The 25,692-nt window shown below is 42.8% G+C and overlaps 2 protein-coding genes across 6 annotated transcripts in view; one reads left to right on the forward strand and one right to left on the reverse strand.

Moving 5' to 3' along the window:
- IFT80 (intraflagellar transport 80) overlaps positions 1–17,931 on the reverse strand; it is a 164,846-nt gene extending 146,915 nt beyond the window's left edge. The window contains exons 1-3 of one of the 2 annotated variants that reach the window (XM_054040369.1): positions 17,855–17,931; positions 9,217–9,339; positions 8,093–8,311 (exon numbers count right to left, since the gene is read on the reverse strand). In XM_054040369.1, the coding sequence (XP_053896344.1) occupies positions 8,093–8,311; positions 9,217–9,256 (259 nt within the window). In that variant the 5' untranslated portion in view covers positions 9,257–9,339; positions 17,855–17,931. The remainder of the gene's footprint in view (positions 1–8,092; positions 8,312–9,216; positions 9,340–17,854) is intronic. The other variant, XM_054040370.1, reaches the window with a different exon arrangement.
- A 526-nt stretch (positions 17,932–18,457) lies between these two features.
- SMC4 (structural maintenance of chromosomes 4) overlaps positions 18,458–25,692 on the forward strand; it is a 103,097-nt gene continuing 95,862 nt past the window's right edge. The window contains exons 1-5 of one of the 4 annotated variants that reach the window (XM_054040383.1): positions 18,458–18,564; positions 20,776–20,971; positions 22,103–22,281; positions 22,911–23,102; positions 25,137–25,313. In XM_054040383.1, coding sequence (XP_053896358.1) covers positions 20,842–20,971; positions 22,103–22,281; positions 22,911–23,102; positions 25,137–25,313 — 678 coding nt within the window. In that variant the 5' untranslated portion in view covers positions 18,458–18,564; positions 20,776–20,841. The remainder of the gene's footprint in view (positions 18,565–20,775; positions 20,972–22,102; positions 22,282–22,910; positions 23,103–25,136; positions 25,314–25,692) is intronic. The other 3 variants (XM_054040385.1, XM_054040384.1, XM_054040388.1) reach the window with 3 other exon arrangements.

Genomic DNA, 25,692 nt, shown 5'->3' on the forward strand with positions numbered 1-25,692 from the left:
TGCAAAATAGCCACTAGCTATAATGGTCTACATTTCACTCTTTATAGATTTAATAAGTTTCAGATTGTGCAGAAAGGAGGTACTAAAAAAAGATTCTGAAACCATAGGGAGAGGAAAGGTAAAGAGGGAGATGGGATGAAAGGCAGTGCTAAAAAAAAAAAAATCCCAATACAGACTGCCCCCCACATCTTGTGCACCCACAGTAAAGAAGAAGTGCTAATGTTCAAGAATAGAACTCAGCCCAGTTTATGATGATTCTGAAGAATGCCTCTACTTGGGAGACTCCAGAAAATGCAAGATGGTCAGGAAGAATGCTGATTCCCACAATCATGCATCCAGTTGAAATGCACTGATAGGAATAATACCAGTTACTCTTGTAAATGTAACTGTTTACATCCAATATACTACCCTGGACTTTGTTCCCATTCTAGGATGCTGCAATTCTATAACTCATATTCTGTACTGATGGCATAAAGAATCTGACCAAAGATAGATTCACTAACTCATTGATGTAAAATTGAAATATCAGTTGCATTTTAGCAATTTCTATGCTGGTTGGTCTAGTGCCCAACTCTTTATGCTCTGCGCTGCCATGAAGGAGTCCTGGATTCTATTGTCAAGTTTCTCACTCCCCAAACCAGAACAATGTAACAGAACACTCTGCCTCAATGTGAGAGTATCTTACTTTGCTCACAAAGAAACCCTGTAACCAGCTTAGGACCATCAATGACAAAATCTGAAGTCAGTTAAGTCCAGGAGAACACCAGAAGGATAATACCTCTCTCTTATGCAAGGCTAACAAATGCTAACTCACCTCTATTCCCATTTATATTTAAAAGAAAATAAAAGCCTACAATAAGCATTGGAAGTTATCCCCATCCTCAGGGTCTCTCTTATCTGATCTCTGTATTTTAGACTGTAAGCTCCTTGTGGCTAGGACTGTGTCTTTATTGTGTTGTATACAGCAATGGCACTTAACAACTGAATTATTAATAAAAATGCCTACAAACCAAAAATTTAAGAAATTGACATGTGTGACTCAGGGGAGAAGGGGAGAGACTAAGTTCCCTCTAAACCGTGTGGCTGTGCTGCAGCCTATTAAGGGCTACGCAGATGCTCAGGGTTGTGGTGGGGAGAGATGCCTCTCCCCCAGCCCTGGACCTACACAACAGGGAGAGGTGCCCCTTTCCCTGCCCCAATCCAGCCCAGGACCTGCTGTGGCTGGGGGGCAGAGGTGCCCTTGCCCCAGCCCCAACCCTATCTCATAGAACTGGAAGGGACCCTGAAAGGTCACTGAGTCCAGCCCCCTGCCTTAACTAGCAGGACCAAGTACTGATTTTGCCCCAGATCCCTAAGTGGCCACCTCAAGGACTGAACTCACAACCATGGGTTTAGCAGGCTGATGCTCAACCACTGAGCTATCCCTCCCCCCAGCCCTGGACCTGCTGTGGCTGGGGGAGAGGCGCCCCTGCCCCAGCCCTGGCCCTGCCATGGCCAGGGGAGAGGCACCTCTCCCCCAGCCCCAACCCAGACCTGCCACAGCTGGTGGAGGGGCGCCTCTCCCTGGCCGCAGCAGCTCCCTGTCTGCTCAGAACATGGCTTTAAGCAAGGGTGGAGACATCGTCATGGAATTCTTGGGAGAGGGACTAGAGCTGAGAGAAATTATACTTTCTGTCCCCCTGGAAATCCCAATACTGGATCTTTGTTCCTGTCCCAAATGGAAGGAGCCCCAAGTGCTGGCTGGGGCAGGAGGGAGTGCAGGCTGCTGCTCGCTCTGCAGTGGGGGTGCACTAGCTGTGCTCCCCAGAGGCTCCAGCCAGTATTGTTGGGAAGCAGTGCTGCTCCAGAGAGGGGCCGTACTTGACAGACGTTGCAGAGTGTCAGTGGAGTAGCGCAAGCCCCGGTGCCTTGGGGTTACATTTTCCAGCCCTGTTCTGTGAGCGGTCACTAATAAGGGCCTGATCCTGCAAACACTCACACCTAGCACAGCACACCCTGACCCCAAAGGGGCTGCACATCTGGAAGCACCCGGACATGGGGGAGGTCCAGGTTGGATATTAGGAAAAACTATTTCACTAGGAGGGTGGTGAAACACTGGAATGCGTTACCTAGGGAGGTGGTGGAGTCTCCTTCCTTGGAGGTTTTTAAGGCCCGGCTTGACAAAGCCCTGGCTGGGATGATTTAGTTGGGAATTGGTCCTGCTTTGAGCAGGGGGTTGGACTAGATGACTTCCTGAGGTCCCTTCCAACCCTGATATTCTATGATTCTATGGTTAGGGCTCAGGTGATGCCCAGGTTTGTGCTGGCCCATTGCACAGAACAGAATCTCACCCTCTGCCTGATAGTGGTTGAAGAGACTACTTGCGATGCTCCCAACGGTGATGCAAGAGTGGGAGCACCAACTTCAGGCGCCCCTCTCCCGGCCCCAACCCAGCCCCAGCCTAGCCTGCTGCGGCTGGGTGAAGAAGCGCCTCTCCCCCCCAGCCCAGGTGCTGTTGTGGGGAGAGTCCTCGCCATAGCCTGGGCAGCCTGCACCCAAAACCACTCATCCCCAGCCCCACTCCACAACCTGCACCCAAAACCACTCATCCCCAGCCCCACTCCACAGCCCGCACCCCCAGCCAGAGCCCTCAACTCCCCCACCCCCCAACCCTCTGCCTCAGCCCTGAGCCCTTCATTCCCGGCTCCATCTCAGAGTCTGCACCCCCAGCCAGAGCTCTCACCTCCCTGCCCCAGCCCTGAGTCCCCTCCCACACCCCAAACCCCTTGGCCGCACCCCCACCACACGAATTTTGTTATGTGCACCAATATGGAGGTGATGTGTCACACACCACCTTTATTTTGGTGCACATAAAATTCATTCTGCACATGCGTGGGAAAAATTAGAGGGAACACTCAGGAGAGAGCTGGTTATTTTCCCCATGTTGTCAACCACCAGAGAGTATCATGTGACGGGTGGGATAATAAAATGACTCCTTATGCAGAACACTTTTCTCCATCTTCTTACAAGAAGCTAGGATGCAGTTTGGATATAACCATATTTCCTTCACTGCAGAATAAATGGTTTTAGGGACTGGGGCAGACACATGATCTTAGCTACAAGAATGACTGTTTCTGCCCTAAAGTTCTTACTGTTCTCTAAACTAAATGGGAGGGCTCAAGCCACATTCCTAGCAAATTCTGAGACACACTGATCTAACACAAGCCTGTGGGCATGGGGGAGGGGATGGTATCTTCCCCCCATCCCCAAGATGTTTAGAACATCTGGATCTTATTCAAACCTTCAGCCTGTCCTAAATACTACAGATGCTTCAAAAGTTTCCATCCATCACTGTATCTCAAACTGGAAGTGTAAGGCTATAGGAGGAGGATGCAATAACCTGAAAAGGGTCTGGATCATCATATGAATCCTGACTTTGTTGGGACCGGATGTAGAATATATGAAACTACTAAAAAAAGATGATACAAGCAAGCTCAGTGTCAAGAACATACAACAAGGGCTCAAGGGCTCTCGCATCTGTAACAAATTATATTAAGGCAAATTTCAAAGGCTCCACGTTCAGTCCACTTCATCAGTGATGGTTCTCTACAGGTTCAGAATAACACATAGTAGAAAGTATCAGAGGGGTAGCCGTGTTAGTCTGAATCTGTAAAAAGCAACAGAGGGTCCTGTGGCACCTTTGAGACTAACAGAAGTATTGGGAGCATAAGCTTTCGTGGGTAAGAACCTCACTTCTTCAGATGCAAGAAGAAGTGAGGTTCTTACCCACGAAAGCTTATGCTCCCAATACTTCTGTTAATCTCAAAGGTGCCACAGGACCCTCTGTTGCTTTTTACATAGTAGAAAGAATCTCAAGTTCCCCAATATAGTAATTGAGGGCATCATGGATCCCATCAAATTCCAAAATATGCTGAAGGACAGGAGCACTCTATCCATAGGTCAAGGATTTGATGATCTGGTGAATCTTCATAAAAATACTCTAGTTTCAACAATCTACACACTGGCCTTCAAATGTCCAGCAGATTTGATTGTGGAGGCTAGAGTCTTGTTCACAAATAACTCCTTGATTTTCTGACCGCTACATCAGATGCAGAGAGAGGTATGGAAACTCAACTGCCAATAGCAAAAAAATAAATGGCTGAAACACAAAGAATTTCTCCAAGTTTATGCCAAGAGAACTTTCCTCACAACCTCTACAGAAGCTATGCAGGGTAGTGTGATGGGGTATTTACCCCACACAGGTAGTGGAATGAATAATAAGGGCCTGAGAAGCCAATTAACACACCTGGCTGCACCTGGAGCATGGGCCAGACCCAACTGAAGAGGAGTCCTAGATGGGGGAGGAGTTGAGTTGTTTATATAAAGAGTGAAAGCTCACAGTAGAAGGCAGCTAAGAGTGTGCATGTGTGTGTCACAACTCTAGTACCTCTCTGAGTAGTAGAGAGCGGAAGAGTTTCATTAGGGTGTTTACACCCTGGATCTGATGGGACAGGATAGCAGAGTTGCAGATTCCTAAAGTGAGCCCGAAAGAAGGTCAACCACAGGCAGATGGACTTGGGGGTAGATTAGAGTAGAGGATCCAGACTAGCATCAAGAGTCCAGGAAGGCAGCATTCTTCAGAACAGAGAGCTGGTGGAGGACCCAGGATGGATTAAAAGTTCAAGCCCAGGAAAGGAAAAGAAGTTGCTTTTAGTATTTCCCCCCTCCGCCCCCCACCGGCCACACACTTTTGAGTTTGGTTAAAAGACTACTGGCACTAAAGCTTCTCCCTGGAATCTGACAAAGGAGTAGAATGGAAGGGGAGTCTTGAAAGGGCTCCGGACTTCATACTGATGACCAGTGTCAAATGGGACTGACCCTTATATGTCAGATCAAGCCAGCAACTGCCTAGTATCAAAACTTCGGTTCCTGAGCAAGCTCGCAGAGAAACTAGCCAAAGGCTGACAAGCTCATCTAACTGGAGCTAGGATCCTATACCTGGGACACACCATGGATTCAGGCTAGAATATGGGACAGAAATAGCATTAGCGGGACAGATGGAGGATTTCCTGCTGGTAATAGATGGTGAACAGACCTCCCTTTCTCATCCTCCTGGAACTTCTGTGAAGCATTTGATACTGTTGACCAGAAGATACTGCTGTCCTGTTGAGAGAGCAGGCAGGGGTCCAGAGAGAAACACACTAAAAATTGTATGAATCATTCCTGAAGGGACATTCCCAAAAGGCAATGATGAGAAACTGCACCTCTGCGATTCCGCCCTCCCCCGCCCCCAGTGTAGACCAGGACTCCTCATTTCTTGAGTCCCACACAAGGATTGGTTTATGTCTCTGGTCCCATTCCATATCTATATGTCACCATATTAGGGGGTTTGGAACAGGTCCCATATGAGGAGAGATTAAAAAGGCTAGGACTTTTCAGCTTGGAAAAGAGGAGACTAAGGGTATGTCATCGATCCCCACTGGATCAATTTATCATGTCTAGTCTAGACACGATAAATCGATCCCTGAGCACTCTCCCATCGACTCTTGTACTCCAGCGCCTCAAGAGGCGCAAGCAGAGTCAACAGGGGAGCATCAGCAGTCCACTCACCGCAGTGAAGACATCACGGTAAGTCAATCTAAGTACATCCACTTCAGCTACGTTATTTACATAGCTGAAGTTGCGTAACTTAGATAGATTCCTCCCCCCAACCCCAGTGTAGACCAGGGCTCAGGGGGGGATATGATAGAGGTATATAAAATCATGAGTGGTGTTGAGAAAGTGAATAAGGAAAAGTTATTTACTTGTTCCCATAATCTAAGAACTGGGGCCACCAAATGAAATTCATGGGCAACAGGTTTAAAATAAATAAAAGGAAGTTCTTCTTCACACAGCACACAGTCAACCTGTGGAACTCCTTGCCTGAGGAGGTTGTGAAGGCTAGGACTATAACAGGGTTTAAAAGAGAACTAGATAAATTCATGGAGGTTAAGTCCATTAATGGCTATTAGCCAGGATGGGTAAGGAATGGTGTCCCTATTCTCTGTTTGTCAGAGGGTGGAGATGGATGGCAGAAGAGAGATCACTTGACCATTACCTGTTAGGTTCACTCCCTCTGGGACACCTGGTATTGGTCACTGTCGGTAGACAGGATACTGGGCTGGATGAACCTTTGGTCTGACCCAGTATGGCCATTCTTATGTACCGCTAGGAGAAATGGTAAGATGTGCCAGCAATATGCAGATGACACACAAGACTACCTATACTTTCTATAATTACCACCAAGCTGACCCACATTTGGATGAGATCAACTTGTGGATGAAGAACAGCTGAACTGGAGTATGATGGAGGTTGGCAGAGGAAAGCACTTTGAGTAGTTTGCACTCACAGTGCATTGTCCTTTCGATTCCTTCAGTTTTATTTGATTGCTGCTTCTGCCAGTACATTGAGTAACAGGTATGAGCAGCAACAGAGAGATAAGCACAGCCCTTCCTGGATGGGTTATTTCACTGTGGATTTTCATTACTGAAGAAAGTTAAAGAATTATGTTTCTGCACCAAAACTTTTCCTTTGATAGGTCAATGGAATACAGTGAGGGAAAACGGGGAAAAAAAGATTTCTAGTAAGAATATAAGGAAAAACATATTTCCCCCTTAATTACTCTGCGCCAAAAAACTAAAAATTCTGTGCACATTTTAAAATTCTGCAAAATTCTGTATTTTTATTTGTCAGAAGAACACTATATAATCATGCCAGTTTCAGTTGTTTTGGAAAATTTCAAATACCTATCAGCAACTATGTCTGTAACAATACAAACAAAAAAAATTCCTCCAGTAGTAGAGAGTTAAGGAAACCTCTACAACAACCCAGTTCCTGTTTCTCTGCCCCCTCCCCACAGAGTCTAGCAGCGATGCCAAACACCCACACACCCCCTCCAGAGCCCAGCTGCGGCACATCCCCCAGCCAAGACATTCGCACTCCCTACCTCTCAGAGCCCAGCCATGGGGTTCCCCCTAGCCCACACATCCTACAGGATCCCCAGCCCAGACACTTGCACCCCCTCCCTCCCAAACACCAGGCCAGACACTTCCCTCCCTCCCCCCCGAGCCCAGGAATCCAGAGGAAGAAACAGCCTGAATCCGGATCTCGGGCTTCTGTGGAGATTCCTGCACGCCACCTCCTTCCTTCAGGACATGCAGAGAACTGCAGATGCCGGGAACCCTCCAGCTCCCTCCCCGACAGTATCTGTGAGCTGTGCTCTGCCAGGACCAGCGGTCCCTACTGGCAGCCAGCAGCTCTGCAGCCCATTTCTGTGGAGGAAAAGGAAATTCTGCGCAAAACCCATTAATTTTTGTGCAAATTCTGCATGCGCGGTGGCGCAGAATTTCCCCAGGAATAAATTTAATGCCACGATCCTACAGTGTACATGGGCAGGCCCCTGCAGCTGTGCAGAGCCCCACTTAATTAAGTGGTGGAACTTCATACAGGTACAAGGACTGGCCAGTGTATTTCAGAATTGGGGGCAAATCTCTTTAAGGGGTAAAAGGAAACAAACAAACAAAAAAATCACAAAATCCACACGTAGGAATTGCCATATTGGATCAGCACCAAGGTCCATCCAGTCCAGTATCCTGGCCCTGACAGTGACCAGAACTAGATGCTTAGAGAAAGCATTAGTTTTATCCTGGTCTCTAACAGTTACAGACTGGTTTAAACCCTGAAGAATAAAGTTTAATACACCCTTCCGAAAAATTGATATATTTTGTTATAATTGTTATAACTCTTGACATTCTTGATATCCATATACATATGCACATATTCAGATCAATTTATGAACTACAAAATAAGAACATTTTGCTCAATTAAGGATCACAGAATTTGACCCTATAAAAAAAAAAATACTAGTGACATCCCTTTTTATAATCACATTAGGCATAATGTACTCTCAGAAGCATTATAAAAATGTACTTATTTTGTAAAAATAGTTAGTTTTAAAATCAGTACAATTTTGCTATATTTTAATTTGCTTTTATTACACTTGGAATTTAAGAGTGGCATAAGCATTTTTTTTACTGGGAATTTATAAGATCTACATATTTTAAAGAACACTTACCGTCAGAGCTTGTGAGTACAAAACTCTCAGCTTGGGATTGCTTCTTTCCACCTATATTTTTGGGAAACCAATGAAGATCTATGGGGTAGATATCATCAGGAAGCTTCACTACTTGAGTTGTCTCACTAGTTAACAAGTTCCATTTTATGATGTGGTGATCATCACTACATGAATATAGCTCATCAGCTGTAGTCCAGCCCACACAGCTAACCAATTCTTTATGTGTAATTGAATTAAGGAAGTCTTGAATTTTGGTTACTGAAAGTAATCTTAGAATATACCTCTTCTCTAAGTATTGCAAAAATAAAGTGATAATAAGGAAAAAATATTTTAAAAATATTTAATTTTGGCTATTTAAAAAAGATCTATATACAGAAGTAATTTTTCTTTGCGTAAGATCTTTACATTGCATTATTTTTCTTTGTGTCAAGAGGCAGCAGAAAGCTGGAAGAAAATAAAGAGCAAAAAAGGAATTTGACAGAGTATGTGACTTTAAAAGTATCATGTCTAATTAAACTGCACATCTATTAAGCACAGATAAAAGCTTAGGCTCCATCTACAGGAGGGCCTTGGTGTCAAAATACATAAGTTAAAACACATTTGGTCAAATTTTGGTTTTCATTATAGCCGTATCACACTGGGGATGGAGATAACTCATTTAAGAGTAACAAAGTGGTATTAGGTAAGCGTATACCTTTGCAATAAGACTAACAAATGATAGTATCAACAGACAAATTGATACAGGAGTGAAATTATTAGCTGCATGAGAAAATCTCTTTGCAAGAATAAATCCTCTAAGAGAAGAAAGGGAAAACAAACAAACAAAATCTTGACACCTTCTGCAAGGTGCTGAACATCCTAGATTCCAACAGAAGTTACTGAGAATGGAGGGTACTAAGTACCTTGCTTGAGGTGCTTAATACCTTGTAGTACTGGACCTTTACATTTCTGCAGAAAACAATAAAAATCTTTTTTTTTTTTTTAATTAAGTCTCCAGAACCTGTAAAATAACTTTGCACTGTCTTTACAATCACATCACATATTTTACTAGAACATGATAAACATAATTCTATTTTACCAAAAGTGCTGTGTAAAGTTAATACACTTTGTTTTGAGACAAAGGATATGTTTTGGTTCCTTTAAGTGTGACGTCTTCAGCCTCATTCTTTCTAAATTTCTTGGTTTTGCTAGTCCAGATGAAACATTAAAAAGTATAAAAGATGGTTTCTTCACTGGATAGGTTACAGCTGTAAAGATTTTTTAAAATGAGTAATCACCATTAAAAAGGAAAATACAAATACCCAAAATAAAATGTTTAAAAGCAATTATGTTGTGCATGTTCTCTAAAGAAGGCCAGCAATACAATTCACACAGTCTTCAACTAGGCATAGGTGAGCAATATATATGATGTTTCAGAGTAACAGCCGTGTTAGTCTGTATCCGCAAAAAGAAGAACAGGAGTACTTGTGGCACCTTAGAGACTAACAAATTTATTAGAGCATAAGCTTTCGTGGACTACAGCCCACTTCTTCGGATGCATATAGAATGGAACATATATTGAGGAGATATATATACACACATGCAGAGAGCATAAACAGGTGGGAGTGGTCTTACCAACTCTGAGAGGCCAATTAATATATATATATATATATATATATATATATATATATATATATATATATATATATATATATATATATATATATATATATATATATATATATATATATGATGTTGTTGACCAAAGAAGAATAAGTAGTCAAAGAAGGACATGGCTGGCATTTACAGGCAGCAGGTTTGGTGACAGTTGTTGACTAGTGGGGGGCAAGGATCAACATTCACATCACATTCCCCATCAGTACCCAGGCCCACACCGGGGAAGCTAATGATCCAACCAGCAGATCAAATTCGGTGATGAATCCTGATCACATGCCACCTTCTTATGTTCAACGTGCCTCAGAAGATGACTAGCTATGGTATCTGCATACAAAAACGTATGCCTCTTTTCATTGGCAGGACACAATAACTAAAAATTAATCACTGGAATAAACTGACAGACTATTGAAGAATATGGTTTTAAAAAAGTCTCTCTCTCTCTCAGATATAATTACTATAGAGTACATATTTTGGACCAGAACCTCAGTTGGTTTAAATTAGCATAGCTCTACTGACTTCAATTGGGCTATGTTAATTTATACTGATAATCTGGTCCAAAATATGCACATATTGCATATGTGTAACATGTAATATGCTACCAAGTATCAGGGTGGATTTGATTTAAATCACTAATCAGGAAGACTCGATTTAATCATGGATTTCTACATAAAAAAGTGCATTCTTGTTGGTTGTTACAACCTTAATATATAGTCTTCACAACTCAGGGTATGTCTACACTATGAAATTAGGTCGATTTTATAGAAGTAGATTTTTAGAAATTGATTTTATACAGTCCATTGCGTATGTCCACACTAAGCGCATTAAGTCAGCGGAGTGCGTTCTCACTACTGTGGCTAGCATCAACTTACGGAGCGGTGCATTGTGTGTAGCTATCCCACAGTTCCCGCAGTCCCCGCTGCCCGTTGGAATTCTGGGTTAAGCTCCCAATGCCTGATGGGGCAAAAACATTGTTGCGGGTGGTTTTGGGTACATGTCGTCAGTCGCCCCTCCGTCCGTGAAAGCAATGGCAGACAATGGCCAAGCTTTGATGCGACAGTTGTGTATGTTTCTCCTTGATGCAAACCCGCCCCCTTTGTTGATTTTAATTCCCTGTAAGCCAACCACCCTCCCCCCATTCGAAATAAAGTAACTATTGTTTTGAAATCATGCATTCTTTCTTTATTAATTAAAAAAAAAAAAGAGAGATAATGGACAAGGTAGCCCGGGTGGGGTGGGGGAAGAGGGAAGGACAAGGCCACATTGCCTATTGTAGCCACGCTAAAAATCAAACTGTTTGAATGACAGCCTTCTGTTGCTTGGGCCATCCTCTGCAGTGAAGTGGCTGGGTGCCCGGAGCCTCCCCCGCATTCTTGGGCGTCTGGGTGAGTTGGTGGCCACAGTCTGAGGCCACCAAAAAAATTTGTCCTGAGAACCTCTGCACTAAACCATTTAAAGAACAAGTGATGCTAGAACTGCTTAACTGTAAGAGTATATGTTGAAATTGTGCAATCCTGTAGAGTATACTGGCATTAGGACAGGGTACCGTTTATGAACGATTTGAAATCACAGACCATCTTGGAAAACATCATTCCTAAATGCAGTATCACAAGAAAAATCAGAGACAGAAACCAATCAGAGTATAAAGATATTCATGCCTTGCCGCTACAGGGTAAGGAAAATTATAGGTGAAGCTGATAATGCATCCTGAAAACTTCCCACTGTAAGATCTTGTTTTCAGTTATTTATAACTTTGTCAAACTTTAACCATTTGGGTTGAAATTTTCCATCCTAAGTTTCTGCCTCAGACTTTTTTTTTTTTTTTTAAATAAAAGTTTCAGCTAGAACCATTCAGCCATTTCCAAGAATGAAACTAGGAGTTAAATACATTATTCTGTCCATGTGGTTTTTTTTTTAAATACTATAAAACTTTTTGTCCAGAAGCTCTACTACCTCTATGCTTTCAGGCAAGGGCTTGACATTTGAATGCATGGGTTATTTCCCTGGTGTCAGGGATGTGGCTTTTGCCATCCCCATGAAAATTTACCCAAATGAGATCAAGTTATGAACCTCAACAAACCAGTTTGCACAAGCTCAGTAGACACTTGTTAGAGTCCGGCACCTAAACTCTCTGAAGAGTCCATCTGCTGAGCACACACCATCCCCAGAGAGTAACTGAACATGCTCCATCCCAGGGCTGCAGAGACCCAGGCCTACACCGGGGAAGCTAATGATCCAACCAGCAGATCAAATTCGGTGATGAACCCTGGACCAGGGTTTCCCCACAATTGCTCTTCCTGGTTGCCAAGACAGCTGTGATAGCATGCACCAGTACTGAGAGCATCAACTCTCAATGCTCCCCCAGCAAGTGTCCAGGCACTGTAGAGAAAGAGGAAGAACCAGCCTGGCTGAAATGCAGATGGGTGAGGAATAGGAGAGGGGTGGAGAGACAGGACAAGGGGTTGCAGGACCCAGAGGATGGGGAAAGGAAGCAGAGGTGGATGGGAACTGATGCAAGAGGGCGGATAGGAGCAGAGGGAGAAGGAGCAGGAGCTGGAGCAGGATGATGGTGGGTAGGAACAGAGGAGGAAGACAGGAAGGGAGGGGACCAGGGACACGAGCTGGGGGAATAAGGATCTATAACCATTACAGAATACTACCCTTCAGAACCAGCAATTGAAATCTAGGATCCTGAATCTCTACCTTCCTCTGCCATAAGCAGGCTGTGAAATCCACTGGCAAAGTGTCTCATGACCATCTAGAGACTGTTCCACAGAGAATGATAGCCTGCTTCTGCTACCAGTTACTCAGTGAGCTCCAATGAAAGAAATTGGGTGTTGTGGATCTAAAGGTACCCATCTTGGGGGTCAATTTGGTTCCAAATTGTAGAACTACTGTATTAACCTTTTTTATAAAACGAACTGAAATTACAAAAAACTGCAACAAAAACAAGATTGCAAAGCCAAATATTCAAAAGTTAGGAAAGGCCAGAAGTAATGCTGTCCCTGTAACCTTAATTTAGCCCATGTGCTACATGAATACATACCTGCACACCCCTCGGCCCACGCCGCTTCCCGCAGCCCCCATTGGCCTGGAACGGCGAACTGCGGCCAGTGGGAGCTGCGATCGGCCGATCCTGCGGATGCTGCAGCTAAACAAACTATCCTGGCCTGCCAGCAGATTTCCCTGATGGGCTGCATGCCAAAGGTTGCCGATCCCTGGATTATATCATAATGCATACACTCAAGGGGAGGAGAGGAAAATTAAGGTTGCCTGGGCAACATTAATTCTAACATTTCCTAACTTTTAAGTGCATGGCTTTGCAGCTTTCATGTTCTTTTAATGCAGTTTTTTGGACATAATTTAAATAACTAGGGTGTTTAATAAGAAATTTATTTACTCCCAATTTACAGTATTAATCTTCTTTACATGCAACTACAGTATTATAGTTATGCCTCCACCAAAGCCAAATTGCAGTACTAGTTCCTCAATATATAGCTGAAGTAGATAGTTTGGGATAGTTTACATTCATGGATTATTTTGCAATGAAATAGAAAGTGGCAAATACAAGACACATGGTATCACAATGCAGCAGAAAGTTTTTACAAAGGATTCTACTTCATAGAAGTCATTTTTAAATATGCATTTCTAAACTGGCTTTAAAATGATCATAAGAGTGCTTGAGTGACAACTGTCAAAACTACTTATTCTGTGAATATTTCAAAGCATGGCTGCTGCAGGACAAATGCCTCACTCTGCCCTTGAACCTAATCTGAACATAATAATTCTAAGGCTATGTCTATACTAGCACTTTTGTCGTAAAACTTTTGTGAGTCAGCTATATCGCTGCAGTTGCGCAGCTGTAAAGTCTCCTGTGTAGCTGATCTGTGCTGACAGGAGAGAGCTCTCCCATGAGCATAATTAAATCACCCCCAAGGAGCTATGGTAGCTATGTTGAAAGGGGAGCGTCTCCTGCCCACATAGTGCTGTCCACCCCAGCGCTTTAGTTGGTATAACTTATGTCACTCAGGAGGGTGGCTTATTCACATCCCTGAGTGATACAAGTTATACTGACATAAGTGGTAATATAGACATTGCCTCAGTTTCCCAAACTCCAAAGCTTCTCTCTCTCACCAACAGAAGTTGGTCCAATAAAAGATATTTTCTTACCCACCTTGTCTCTCTTTTTTTTTTTTTAAAGAGGTGTCAGTTATCATAATACCCACGGTTGCAAACAGTACTATGCATACCTATTCGTTAGGAACTGGACTGAGACTACCAAATCCTTTCACAGAGGGCAGTGAACAGTATTCAGATGCCACTGTTAGTCACTACAACTTGGAATTTAGCCCAGACACAAGCAAATATTAAGTACACCTCTACCTCAATATAATGCTGTCCTCGGGAGCCAAAAAATCTTACCACGTTATAGGTGAAATCGCGTTATATCAAACTTGCTTTGATCTGCTGGAGTGTGCAGCCCCCCCCGGAGCACTGCTTTACCGTGTTATATCCGAATTCGTGTTATATCGGGTCACGTTATATCGGGGTAGAGGTGTACAATGAATAAAGAATATCTTAAAAGCTTGAGGCTTTTTGCGCAGAGAAGGGGGATACATCTTCTCTTTCCGCCAATACTGTAGGCAAGGATGAAGAGGATTTTAATGGAGAGAAGAAGTGGGCTTGAACTCTTCTTTCCTCACCAGCAACACTAGCTGAAGCTGTTTGCTAAAGAGATCAGCATGGAAATAGTTAACAATAGTGCCTGACAGCATTAGGTGTCTCACCACTTAGCTGAATGGGGTAGTTCACATCGGTGAACTGTTGTTTTAGGTTGCCCATTTGCAGAACCAGGAAGACAGCACTTCATTAGTTCACATTATTTCTCATTCAGGTGGTAATCTTTATAATAATAAAATCTAAAATCTCCAACTTGAGGCTTTTTCCATGTCCAAATAACACTTACGTATTTAGGTCTTTAGAGACTAAAATTTTTAATCTACCTAAATTTGGAATGTGAGCATGATTTAAGGCCTCCAACTATTGCTTGGATAGTTTTATAGCCTTTCCCCTTTGTGATGAAGGATTCTGTTGAGTGTGTCCTGGTATTGCAAAATCTCACTAGTTTAGAGTCTAATTCCATAGGTACTTAGAGGGGAGAGGACTCAGCAGAGAGGACTCAGCAGAAGATGCCTCTCAGAATTGGGTCCTTAAATTGTGCCAGCTTTGTGCAGCCTTGTAATTAGGTCTAAATATGTGACAGCCCTCTAAACAAACAGTCTACATAGACTCACAACGGATTTATCAAAGCCTTTGAATTTTTTAAGACTGCTGTATTTCATTCTCTCTCTAAGTAATCAAGCAAGGGAGTTTTTGTTGGGGAAGTGATAAATCTGTGACTGCATCTGAATCATATGATGGCATTAATAAATAAATAAATATGAATGAAGATTGCCTTAACTAGTACTTTTCTTGGTATTTGTGGGATTTGCATTTGAGCAACCTGAACTCTAAACTAGCAATATTTTTGTTTTGGTTTTCAGAAAGAAGTATTAATACTGAGAGTTAGTCACAAAGATAGCTACCAACACTGATATTTTATCCACCCTAGGCTTCCTCCACACAGCCCTGCCCCCTGCATAGCTTCACTCCTCTATCATGCCCCAGGCAGAGTCCTGTACCTATAACAACTCACATGCACTCTCCTCACATATCTCTTTAGTCCCACTCTTCAACACATTCCATTTATCTTACATTGAGTCCCCAGAATTCTCTGCTCCCCCAACCCCATTCATCTTCCTATGTCCCCCCACATTCTTGCTAAGTACCCCATCTCCCCTCCTACTACTTGGCTGCCTATGAAGCAGCTGCAGAGTGCACTGGGGAATTAAGCATGAGCAAGAATGACTGTGTGAGACAGACAGGAGAATGAGCAGGAAAACGAGTGGGTTACAGGTGGCTGAATGGCAACATTAGAGGGTTGATGGCTAGGGTGATCAGATGTCCCGATTTTATCGGGACTGTCCCAATATTTGCTTGTTTGTCCCGCGTCCCGACCAATGTTAGGTCGGGACACTGGACAAACAAGCAAAGGCTCCGGAGCCCAGAAGGGCTCGTGCCCCCCCGCCCCGACTCTGCCCCCTCCTTCCCCCATTGGCTTCCTCCCCAAATCCCCACCTCTTCCCCAAGCACGCCATTCCTCCTCCCTCCACAAGCGCTGGAGGGAGGCCGTGGAGATGCAGGGGGAGTGTGGGGCCGGGGTGAGTGAGAGTCCAGCCTGGCCCCAAGCGCAGGCAGGACTCAGTCGGGCGGTACCTGGAGGGAGAGTAGGGGGGCGGCCCATGGGGCCAGGCGGCGGCTGTTCTCCCCACCTGGGCAGCGGGACTCGGGAGCAGCCGCTGCTGCAGCTCCTACTGCCGTGGCTGGAGGAAGCGGCCATGGCGCTCAGCAGCTGCGGCTCTGGCACCCAGGCCCGAATCCCCCGAGCCCAGGCCTGTTGCGGGACCCAGCAGCGTGCACGCTGCGCCCAGCCCTTGGCCAGTCGTGTCTGGGCTGGCTGCCCAGCTGGTGCAATCCTGTGGGCGGCCCCGGAGTGGGGGCAGCAGGCCCCAGCCCCCCCATCCCGCTCGGGTCCCGCAGGGGAACGAATGGGGCTGGGCTGCCGATGCCTCCGCCCCAGGGACGCCATGGGATTGCAGCAGCTGAACAGCCAGCCCAGACGTGACTGCTCCCGAGTCCCGCTGCCCAGGGGTGTGTGTGTTTTTTTGCTCTGCCGCCTTTTTTTTTTTTTTTTTGCTCTGCGTCCCGATATTTGACCTGGGTGATCTGGTCACCCTATTTATGGCAAAGAAACAGGGATGTGAATGAAGGATCTCAAGGGTGAGAGACCAGTCACTCTGCATAATCCTGCTGTCCTAGCTCCCTGATACACCGAAGAAGCAGGGCTGTGGGGACAGATGCACCAATACTGCAGCACAGAACTGGGCTCTCCCCACTGCACCCCCATCTCCTGCACAACTCCTAGTCCCTCTACCCCCCAGAGCCTTGTGACATTCCCCAAAATCTTCACTTAACCCCTATGCTTCTCTAAATTCCACCACCCACTTCTGCTCACCCACTCACACTCCCCTGCCCCCCCCCCATTCATAGCATCTTCCATTCATGCCCCTCCCTCCAGCCACATGCCACAATTTTCCTTCTGGTAAGTTACTGTTGGGACCCATCCTAGGAAAAGGTTACAGTAGTAAACACTTTTCATCATGCTCTCACCAGGCAAGTTAGAGGGACCAACAAAACAACCCTGCCTTTCTCCCTCCCTCAAGGCAGGTTGTAGTGGGGGGAAATCGCTTAACACAAACTAGTATGGAGTGAGTGTTCCCTCAGCTCTTTCTTGACCAGGCTCCCCCCTCCCACTTTCCACAAGGAAATTATAGTGGGCCACCACTCCAGAGGGATCGCTCAGTGGTTTGAGCATTGGCCTGCTAAACCAAGGGTTGTGAGTTCAATCCTTGAGGGGGAAATTTAGGGATCTGGGGCAAAAATCTGTCAGGGATGGTACTTGGTCCTGCTGTGAAGCCAGGGAACTGGACTCAATGACCTTTCAAGGTCCCTTCCAGCTCTATGAGATAGGTATATCTCCATATAACTCCAGACCCTGGCATTACAGGAGTAGAGGGCTTCCCCCTCATCCTCTCACTTCCCCAAGACAGGTAACTGGCATAGGTGCTGGAATTAGGGATGCTGCCACACCCCCAGGCTTGTAGTGGCTTCCATTATATACAGGGTTTACAGTTTGGTTCAAATGGCTCTCAGCACCCCCACTATACAAATTGCTCCAGCATCTCTGGTAACAGGGGGAAGCCCCTCCAGCTCCCCTTTTGGAAATTTACCTGTCCAAGGCAGCTGGTCGGTCTAGGGGTACAAGTCTCAAGCTGGGAGAGTGAATGGGCGTGGAGAACCCTCTCCAGGGCAGGACCCTGTCGCTGGCACTTGGGCTGTCAGTTGTTCCCAGACCCTCACAGATTTAACACAAGCTTCCTCCTCCCCAGTTAAGGGCGCCCTAGAACTCCTAATACGGGGTCGGGGGAAGCAACGAGCGACACCACTTACTAATCTCTCAGTCCTCTCCGCTCTGTTAGCAAACGCTGCAAGGAAGCCGCTCTGTCTCTATAGCTACTTCCCGCGAGATTTCCCACGCTTATCCCCGCGCGAGACTTCCTCACTCCCCCGTCCACCTAACGGACCCTCCCAAGCCAGGTGACAAATCACTGACGTCATCGGACGGGCCTGTTAATTAATATATTTAAAAAAATATATTTATTATAATTTTATATTTTAAATTTTTTTAAAATATATTTATTCCTTTTTTAGTTTCGTTCGCCATCGCCCCTCAGGCCGTTACCAGGCAACCAAGCTCCTCCCATTGACCCACACTATCATTTAAATTAGTAGGACTTTTTCCTCACTTAGGCGCCTTTAAGTACCGTTCTTTTCATTTACTTTAAATTAAAAATTACCAAAATTATGTAAATGTTTTTATTTTATTTTTACCCCGTTCCGCACAGTAACGGAAAACAATATGGCGCCGGAGGGTTTTTTTTTTCCTCCTTTCAAACCTGTGGGAGGCCGACAGCCGTCCCTCTCTTTACCCAGCATGCTCCGCGCGTTTCTAACGAATTTCGGTTCGAGTTTGGAGTTTGGGCGCCATTTTCGAGTGTAGAAGCCGCCAAGCTGCAGCAGGCAGGAGCCGGCCGGACTCTCCAGAGCCAGCGTCACCCGAAGTCTTGCCGGGGCAGCTCGCCGCCTGCTCCGCGTACAAGGTACCAGCTCTGCCTGCTGACAGGACTGCGAACCCTGGGGCGGCTCGGCAAGCAGCGCTTCCAGCAAAGTGCCTAGTAATTTATCTGGGGACAGGTGGAGCTGGGGGGCTCTCTTCCCTGTAACTGAAGCTGGGGGACCTCCCCATGGAGCCTGCCTGGGGGGTAGCTGTAGATTTCCCTACGTAAGCTACCCTGGCGGGTGGGGAGCAAGGGGCGGCGGACTTTCCCCCCCCTCCCTTTCTTTTCCCTTCCCCCCACCCCTTCGGGGGAGCGAAAGGCGGCGGCGGCTTCTTTTCCCACGTCTTTAATCTGCAGTCCCGCGGGGTGGGGCGACTGTCTGACTGCCGTTCCGTACCACCGCCAATGTAACTGGCCCTTCCCGAGCACGGAGCGGCACTCCTCACGTAGAGAAGAGTGGGGTGATTCTGTTCCTCGGGGCGGCGACCTACCATCACCAGCACTATTATATCTACCGAATCATGGGTGGGGGTCCATTGCAACCTATGGGAGACAGCGGATTCCCCGTTGTATCCTTATGGACCTATGGGGACCCATTCATCAGATACCAATCACTGGAGGAGAGGCGCAGTAACAAGTTTGTGAGGCCTGATTTTAATCTGTCTGCAGACTAGGGTCGTCTTTGTGAATGTGTTTTCAACTACTTCTGACAGTTATACCCTAGGGAAACCCCTAAAGACCCAGACCAAGGGGCTATGGGGAACTTTAGGATGACTGGTTGCTTCCAAAACAATTCTTAGGGAAATGCGCAACACAATCACTGGTCGCTGACATCAGTTATTACTCTCACATTGAATATTTTCCAAATGGGGGAATCTTCTTGGTTTTTAATCGCAATGAGACTCACACTTGGCAGCAGGTCCGTAAGTGTTGCTTTTAAGAAACACCTTTGATTTTATTTTTTTTGGGCGGTGGGTTTGGACATAAATACCTGTTAGATGATCAGGGAATAACTGGGGTAAATGATTCATGCTTGGCAAGGTGATTCAGATTGAGATGCGAGGGAACTCAGATTTAAAAGCTGATGATAAATAGTTATATTGTAAATGACTCTTAAATCTGTTTTCAGTATTTTTGTATGATTAACTACCCTACTCAATTTGAATTAACGTTATTAAAAAAAATCCTATAGGACTTTGTTTTGTTTTGTTTTAAACAAACAGTCACGGAGAATGGGCATAGACTCAAATTGCCTTAAAACGAATTCTCCCTCTATCTTCCACCCCCATCCCCATCCCAACCCCTATTGTCCCAAATGAAGGACTCCTGTGGGTTGGGACTGTAGGTAGGTCAGAAAATGTGAAATGATTGGTACCGATTGTAAGATGACTTTCCAACCACGTCCGTTTTTTATCTTGTGAGAAGTATATTTTCTTGTCTGTTTTTCTCCAACCGAAATTCACCACTTGCTGTGATAGAGTAATTTAGACTTTTTGAGGAGAATATTTTACTAGTTCAGGCTTCTTGCTTTTCATCTTTCTCCTGAGCTGCTTTCTATTCGTGCTTTTTTGGCAACTGCCTTTATGTGCCAAGTGGGGACTTTTGTACTGTTTTTTTTCCCCTTGATCAAGCATTAACATCAAATCTACTGCTGATACTTAATTTGCTTTTTGTTTGGTGTGCTGTCTTTAAGTGTTGAGCATTGCCAATAGTGAGCATTTAGCTACATTTTTGGGAAACAGTTCAGTTTAATGTCCTTTGGACTAGAAACTTTCTATAGAGTGGAAAGTATCTGAGTATTATTAGATTAGACTACTGAAAATACTTATTAGAAAATCTTAGGTGTGTGTGTATATATAAAAGTGCTTCTTCAAGAACATATCTGCTTGGGATGTTCATTCAGTTTATTACTGAAATGACACTTGCCAGCAACATCATAATTATTCTTTATCTGAATATGGATGTTAAGTTTTAATGCTGCCACATCAGAATGTGTCTGTATGATGGGTTTCAATAGATGGATGTCCTCTACTTTTATGTAAAAGCCAAGGGGATAAAGCTACCAATTTAAGGGACTTTATAATATGGTGACTAAAGGCTGAGTTTTAGTTTGGTTGAAATCCTGATCCTATCTTTGAAATTCATATGGATTTCACATAGTAGTAGTCATTTTGGATACACATGCACAGTTATAGACCTTAACGGGTGATACGCCCAGCACTTGGGTCATGGGGTTTTTCTTGTTTGTGTTAGCAAAGGAGACATATCCCTTGGGTAGTTTGATTGCTTGGAATCGGAGGGGAACAGCCAACAGAAATCATGCCAAGCAAGAGGACCAAAACCTCCTCTGCAGCCCGTCAAAAAGGCAAAGAGCCCTTGGAGGAATCCACCAGTGATATGGAAGTGGAAAAAGAAGCCGACACATGCATCAGTGAAGCATCTCAGCAAGGTAAGTGTTTGTTATGATTCCGATGTACCAAGCATGTAAATTTAGTGATATGTCTTCATGATAGTATCTTGCTGAACTTAAGGCCACTCCAGTTCAGATTCAGCTTCTATCTAGGAAGGGATACTATAATTTTTTATTTTGACAAGTTGAATTTAAATCTGATTTTAAAACTGCAAATATGGCTTTGAAAGCATTTGCATCGGTGTTTTAGGTTAGGTAAAAATGCTGTTGGTAGGCAATGTTTCTTCCAGCTAAGCCTAGATTTCATATTCTTGCTACGTTGTCTAGTACTTCCGATTATGGTAGCAGGATTATTTTAGCTACAGATGCATCCCGCAGTATGGGATTTCTTGGGCTGGAATAAGTGGCAGTGACTTGAAATTCTTCTTAAAATAAATTACTTTTAGGCAATTACTCATTATGTATTAAACTTGTGTTAGAATTGATTTTCTGCTGGAAATATCTGTAGAAAACTGGTTTTAGGTAGCCATGTATGTTATGTTATTAAAGTAAGATGTTTGATAAATGGTTAATATGTGGAAAGTGATGTCAGAGTTGTCTACTTAAAGAAAAAGTTGCTTTTAACAGTTGAAAAGCTGTTTTATTTAAAACTATAATTGAAATCCAAGGGGCCAGTTTGTTTTCGTAACAAACTTCCTGCCTTTCAAGAGTAAGTTGTGCTGTCATTACAGTTTTTCAGGGCATTGTTCAACCATCCCCAAATCTCCTCCTCCTTACAGTATGTGTGAGCACGCCTGAAATGTGGCTGTCCAGTTATTAATTAGAAAGACTTTGCCCATTTGTATGGATTTGTAGGCTTTTTAAATGTAACTATTGTAATTTCACACTGCCTTGCAAAGTGTTAGAATAAGCATTATGTAATGAAACAGTAACCCCACTAGTGAACGGATGAGACATCTTAAGTGTCTACTTTCTAAAAAATTAGCTCCTTGGAAGAAAGGTGCTTTAATTCCACTTACGTTCAGTTTTAATAATTTAAAGTGAAAGTATAGATTCCTAGTTTGTATAGAAGCAAATTTTTACTTTTTCTGCTTCAGCTAGGCTTTTAGAAGGTCTCTCTAGTCATTGAGACATTATATAGTTTTTTCTTTTTATTTTGGATGTTTTTAGCAGCTTCAGATGGGGTACTTGATAATCGAAGTTTAGAAGAGATTTTGAGTAGCATCTCTCCTCCCCCACCTCCAGCAATGACCAATGAAGCTGGAGCTCCTCGCCTCATGATAACTCATATTGTAAACCAGAACTTCAAATCCTACGCAGGGGAACAAATTCTGGGACCTTTTCATAAGGTATTTTTCTATTTTAAGTAACTTCTAAACCAAAGTAAAATTTTGTTTTGTCTCTAGTACTCCTTACAGTACTGTGAACACAACTTATCAGCAAATAACTTCTTCTTTTATATATTTATAGTGGAAGAGTGAGAATTACTTTAATGATGATACTCTAATTTTATTTAAAGGACAATAGATTACTTGTAGTCAAAGTGTAAGTTTTTGATACTGTACCATGCTTGAATTAGAAGTAAACTACAACTTAAGCATATATCGTCTTTGCTTTATTCGATTTACTGAACAACGTTTAGGGGTTAAATCACAAATACAAGAAAATCATGTGGTTAATTATGAGCTTGTTTCTTTATAAACCATGCTTACTGGGTACAATATAGCTTTCTGACTTTACAGAATAAAACTTAGAAATCTGTGCTAACCAGAGGTGTATTTTATTCTCCCCGCCCCCCTGCTTCTCTCTCCCCCCCCCCCCCCCCCCCCCCCGGGGCAGTAAAAACTAAGCTTCCCAATAGTCTGCAACTTCCTGCACTAGAAATAACAGTATTTTCAGCTGTCCACAAATTAAGTAGATGAAGCAAATTGGCTAGTTTCTATTGTAAATTTGAATATTGTTTCTTTCTGTTATGCAGCGTTTTTCTTGTATTATTGGACCAAATGGCAGTGGAAAATCCAATGTCATTGATTCAATGCTTTTTGTATTTGGGTATCGGGCACAAAAAATCAGATCCAAAAAGCTTTCTGTGCTGATCCATAATTCTGACGAACACAAGAACATCCAGAGTTGTACTGTGGAAGTTCACTTTCAAAAGATTGTTGACAAGGTACGTATTCTTCTGTTTAAAGAAAAAATATGCTGAGGCTTTTTTTTTTTTTTTTTAAGGATATGAGAATTTAACATTTTACTGTCTTTCTTAACGTGGAACTAGCTTAGGATGAAAAACTTGCCCATGTGATCGGTTTACCTTTATGAAGTAGAATACTTCAAACTAGCTGGCTGAAAAAGTACACAACTTCAAGGAGATTTGTTTTTTGTAGTGCTTAATTTCCACTTTGAGTAGACATAACTTGTCATTAGAACTTCTGGATGAAAAGTGTTTGATAATACATTATTTTAAAGTTGTTTAAAAATACTAAACTTTATTCTACCATCAAGTCACATGAGAAATGTTTTCATTTATATATCTATATTTATAATACACACACTCTCTCTCTCTCTCTAAGGTTGTGTGTATCTGATTTCTTTGATACTTTTTTATGTCTAAAATCAGATACAATTTAGAACACGGTGTAGCATGCATTATGTAGATTTTTTTAAGATTTTAGGATTAAAAGCTGAATATTTTTATACTTATCAGCCTTAGATATTTTCTACTTCAGTATCAACTTACAGTAGCTTAAAGTTGACATTTTTATGATGCATACGCACACTTTATATCACAGTACATTATCAATTTAAACAATCACAAGACTTTCACCTAAAAAGACTAAACATTTTCTGAAATATTAGGGATAAAATGTCGATGTGACCTTCATTTTGACTGAAAATTAAAAATTTAAAACCTCTATTTTGCTTTCCACTTTACTTAGTGCGAACTTTTATGTTGTATTGTTGATTTATTGTTACTTACAGCTTGAGGGAAAATTTTACTTAAAGGATTCTAATATTTTTCAATAAATTGTTCAACACTGCTGAAATATTGACTTAATTGTCCAAGAAACGTTTGGGATAATTTTGTGCATGCAACTGAAGAAATAAAAAAGGGGAAGTGTACTTGCTTTCTGATGTAAATTATAAAAAGCTTATTGAAAGTCAAAAGATTTTAGTTAATAGATTACCAGAATATATAATTTAGGCAAGGGTATTGTAAAAACAGACTCTTCATGCATTTTAATTGAAGCACTGTTTGTCTGCATTAAACTATATCTAAATACAAATAAAAATTTGACTTGTATTTATATTATACTAGCCTGTCCAATAATTAAATTTATTGTGTCTTTCATTTGTATCTGCATAATACCGCGAAGCTAATTTCATGAAGTAAAACAACTTCTGAATGGATTTGATATTAAAGGTGATTGAATCTGGGGGGGCTATTCCATTAAAGTGGTAGACCACTTTCTTAAATTTTAGAACTACTGCGTTTCTTTAAAACTTGCTTTTTAAAAATCAAATTTGGTTGTATCTATTGCTTTCAGGTAAAGCAAAGATCTGACTAGCTACAAAAACATATGTATATGTGTGTTTGTGTGTGTGTGTTCAATGTATCCGTTTTTAAGTGTGTCATTTTTTGTATCTTCTATTTGTTCGATGGCTTCAGAGGCACTTAGCTAAAGTAACAACTCTTCCTTAGCCCTGCAAAAAAAAAAGACTTTAAATTATTCAAAAATAAGACAGCAATTATGTTAAAATACTCAAGGCATCCTAATATAAAGATTAAAAGAAGAAGTAGCCTCTTTGAATTTGATCAAGGTTTTTTCTTTTTGATATGCATGGAGAGTGTAGCAAGAAAAAAAATCTGTCATTAGATGCTAAACAGAGACTATGGTGTTTTAAAGCAGTAGCTGGGGTGAGAGGAGGGAGAGGCATAAAATTAAGGCCCACTCAGTTTAAACTTGTATAGAGTGCTTCTATGCTGTTTTCAAGGCTGTTTTTGGAAGCAAAAACATTGCATGTTTAGTGAGGTGTGCACGCTCTAAGATTTATTATACACTTCAATAGAACTGGGAACCAGGGTACAGTTGCCTTGTAAAAGCCTGAACATGAGGGTAAAACTGCACTTAACAGTGAAATCTGAAGTAAGCTGTGACTTTATACTAACAATTGTTTTTCTGGTTTTGTTTTTTCCTCAAAACAGGAAGGGGATGATTATGAAGTCATTCCCAACAGCAATTTCTGTGTATCTAGAACTGCCTACAGAGATAATTCTTCTGTCTACCACATCAGTGGGAAGAAGAAAACATTCAAAGATGTTGGTATTCTTCTTCGAAGCCATGGAATTGACCTGGACCATAATAGATTTTTAATTTTACAGGTAAGTCTGATTAGTTTTGAGTCTAAAAATACAACTTTTCTTAAACTCCTAACAAAGTAAATTTGTCTAGATACTTTGATTCTTGTATTTGAGGCCTTAAAGTACTCTAGCAGCACATCATGGTTTGCATGCTCTAGCAAAAATGCGAATCATTATTTGCTGCTTTGGAAATTTAAGGAAGAGAAACAGTTGAAGATACTTCTAGTCCAAAGGTTTGTACTGCTGAGTGTGTTCCTGAAATTTGGATGAATAGAATTGCTATACTTGTTCCGCCCTAGCAGCACGTAAATATTGGTGTAGTAAAGTAAATCTTAAACCCCAATATTATTGTGCTGCTTAAGCGTGGCAGAGATTCAGCAACTTGTTTATCCTTTAGATA

Source organism: Malaclemys terrapin, chromosome 9 (genome assembly GCF_027887155.1).
Source record: "Malaclemys terrapin pileata isolate rMalTer1 chromosome 9, rMalTer1.hap1, whole genome shotgun sequence".
NCBI classification, from domain to species: Eukaryota; Metazoa; Chordata; order Testudines; family Emydidae; genus Malaclemys; species Malaclemys terrapin.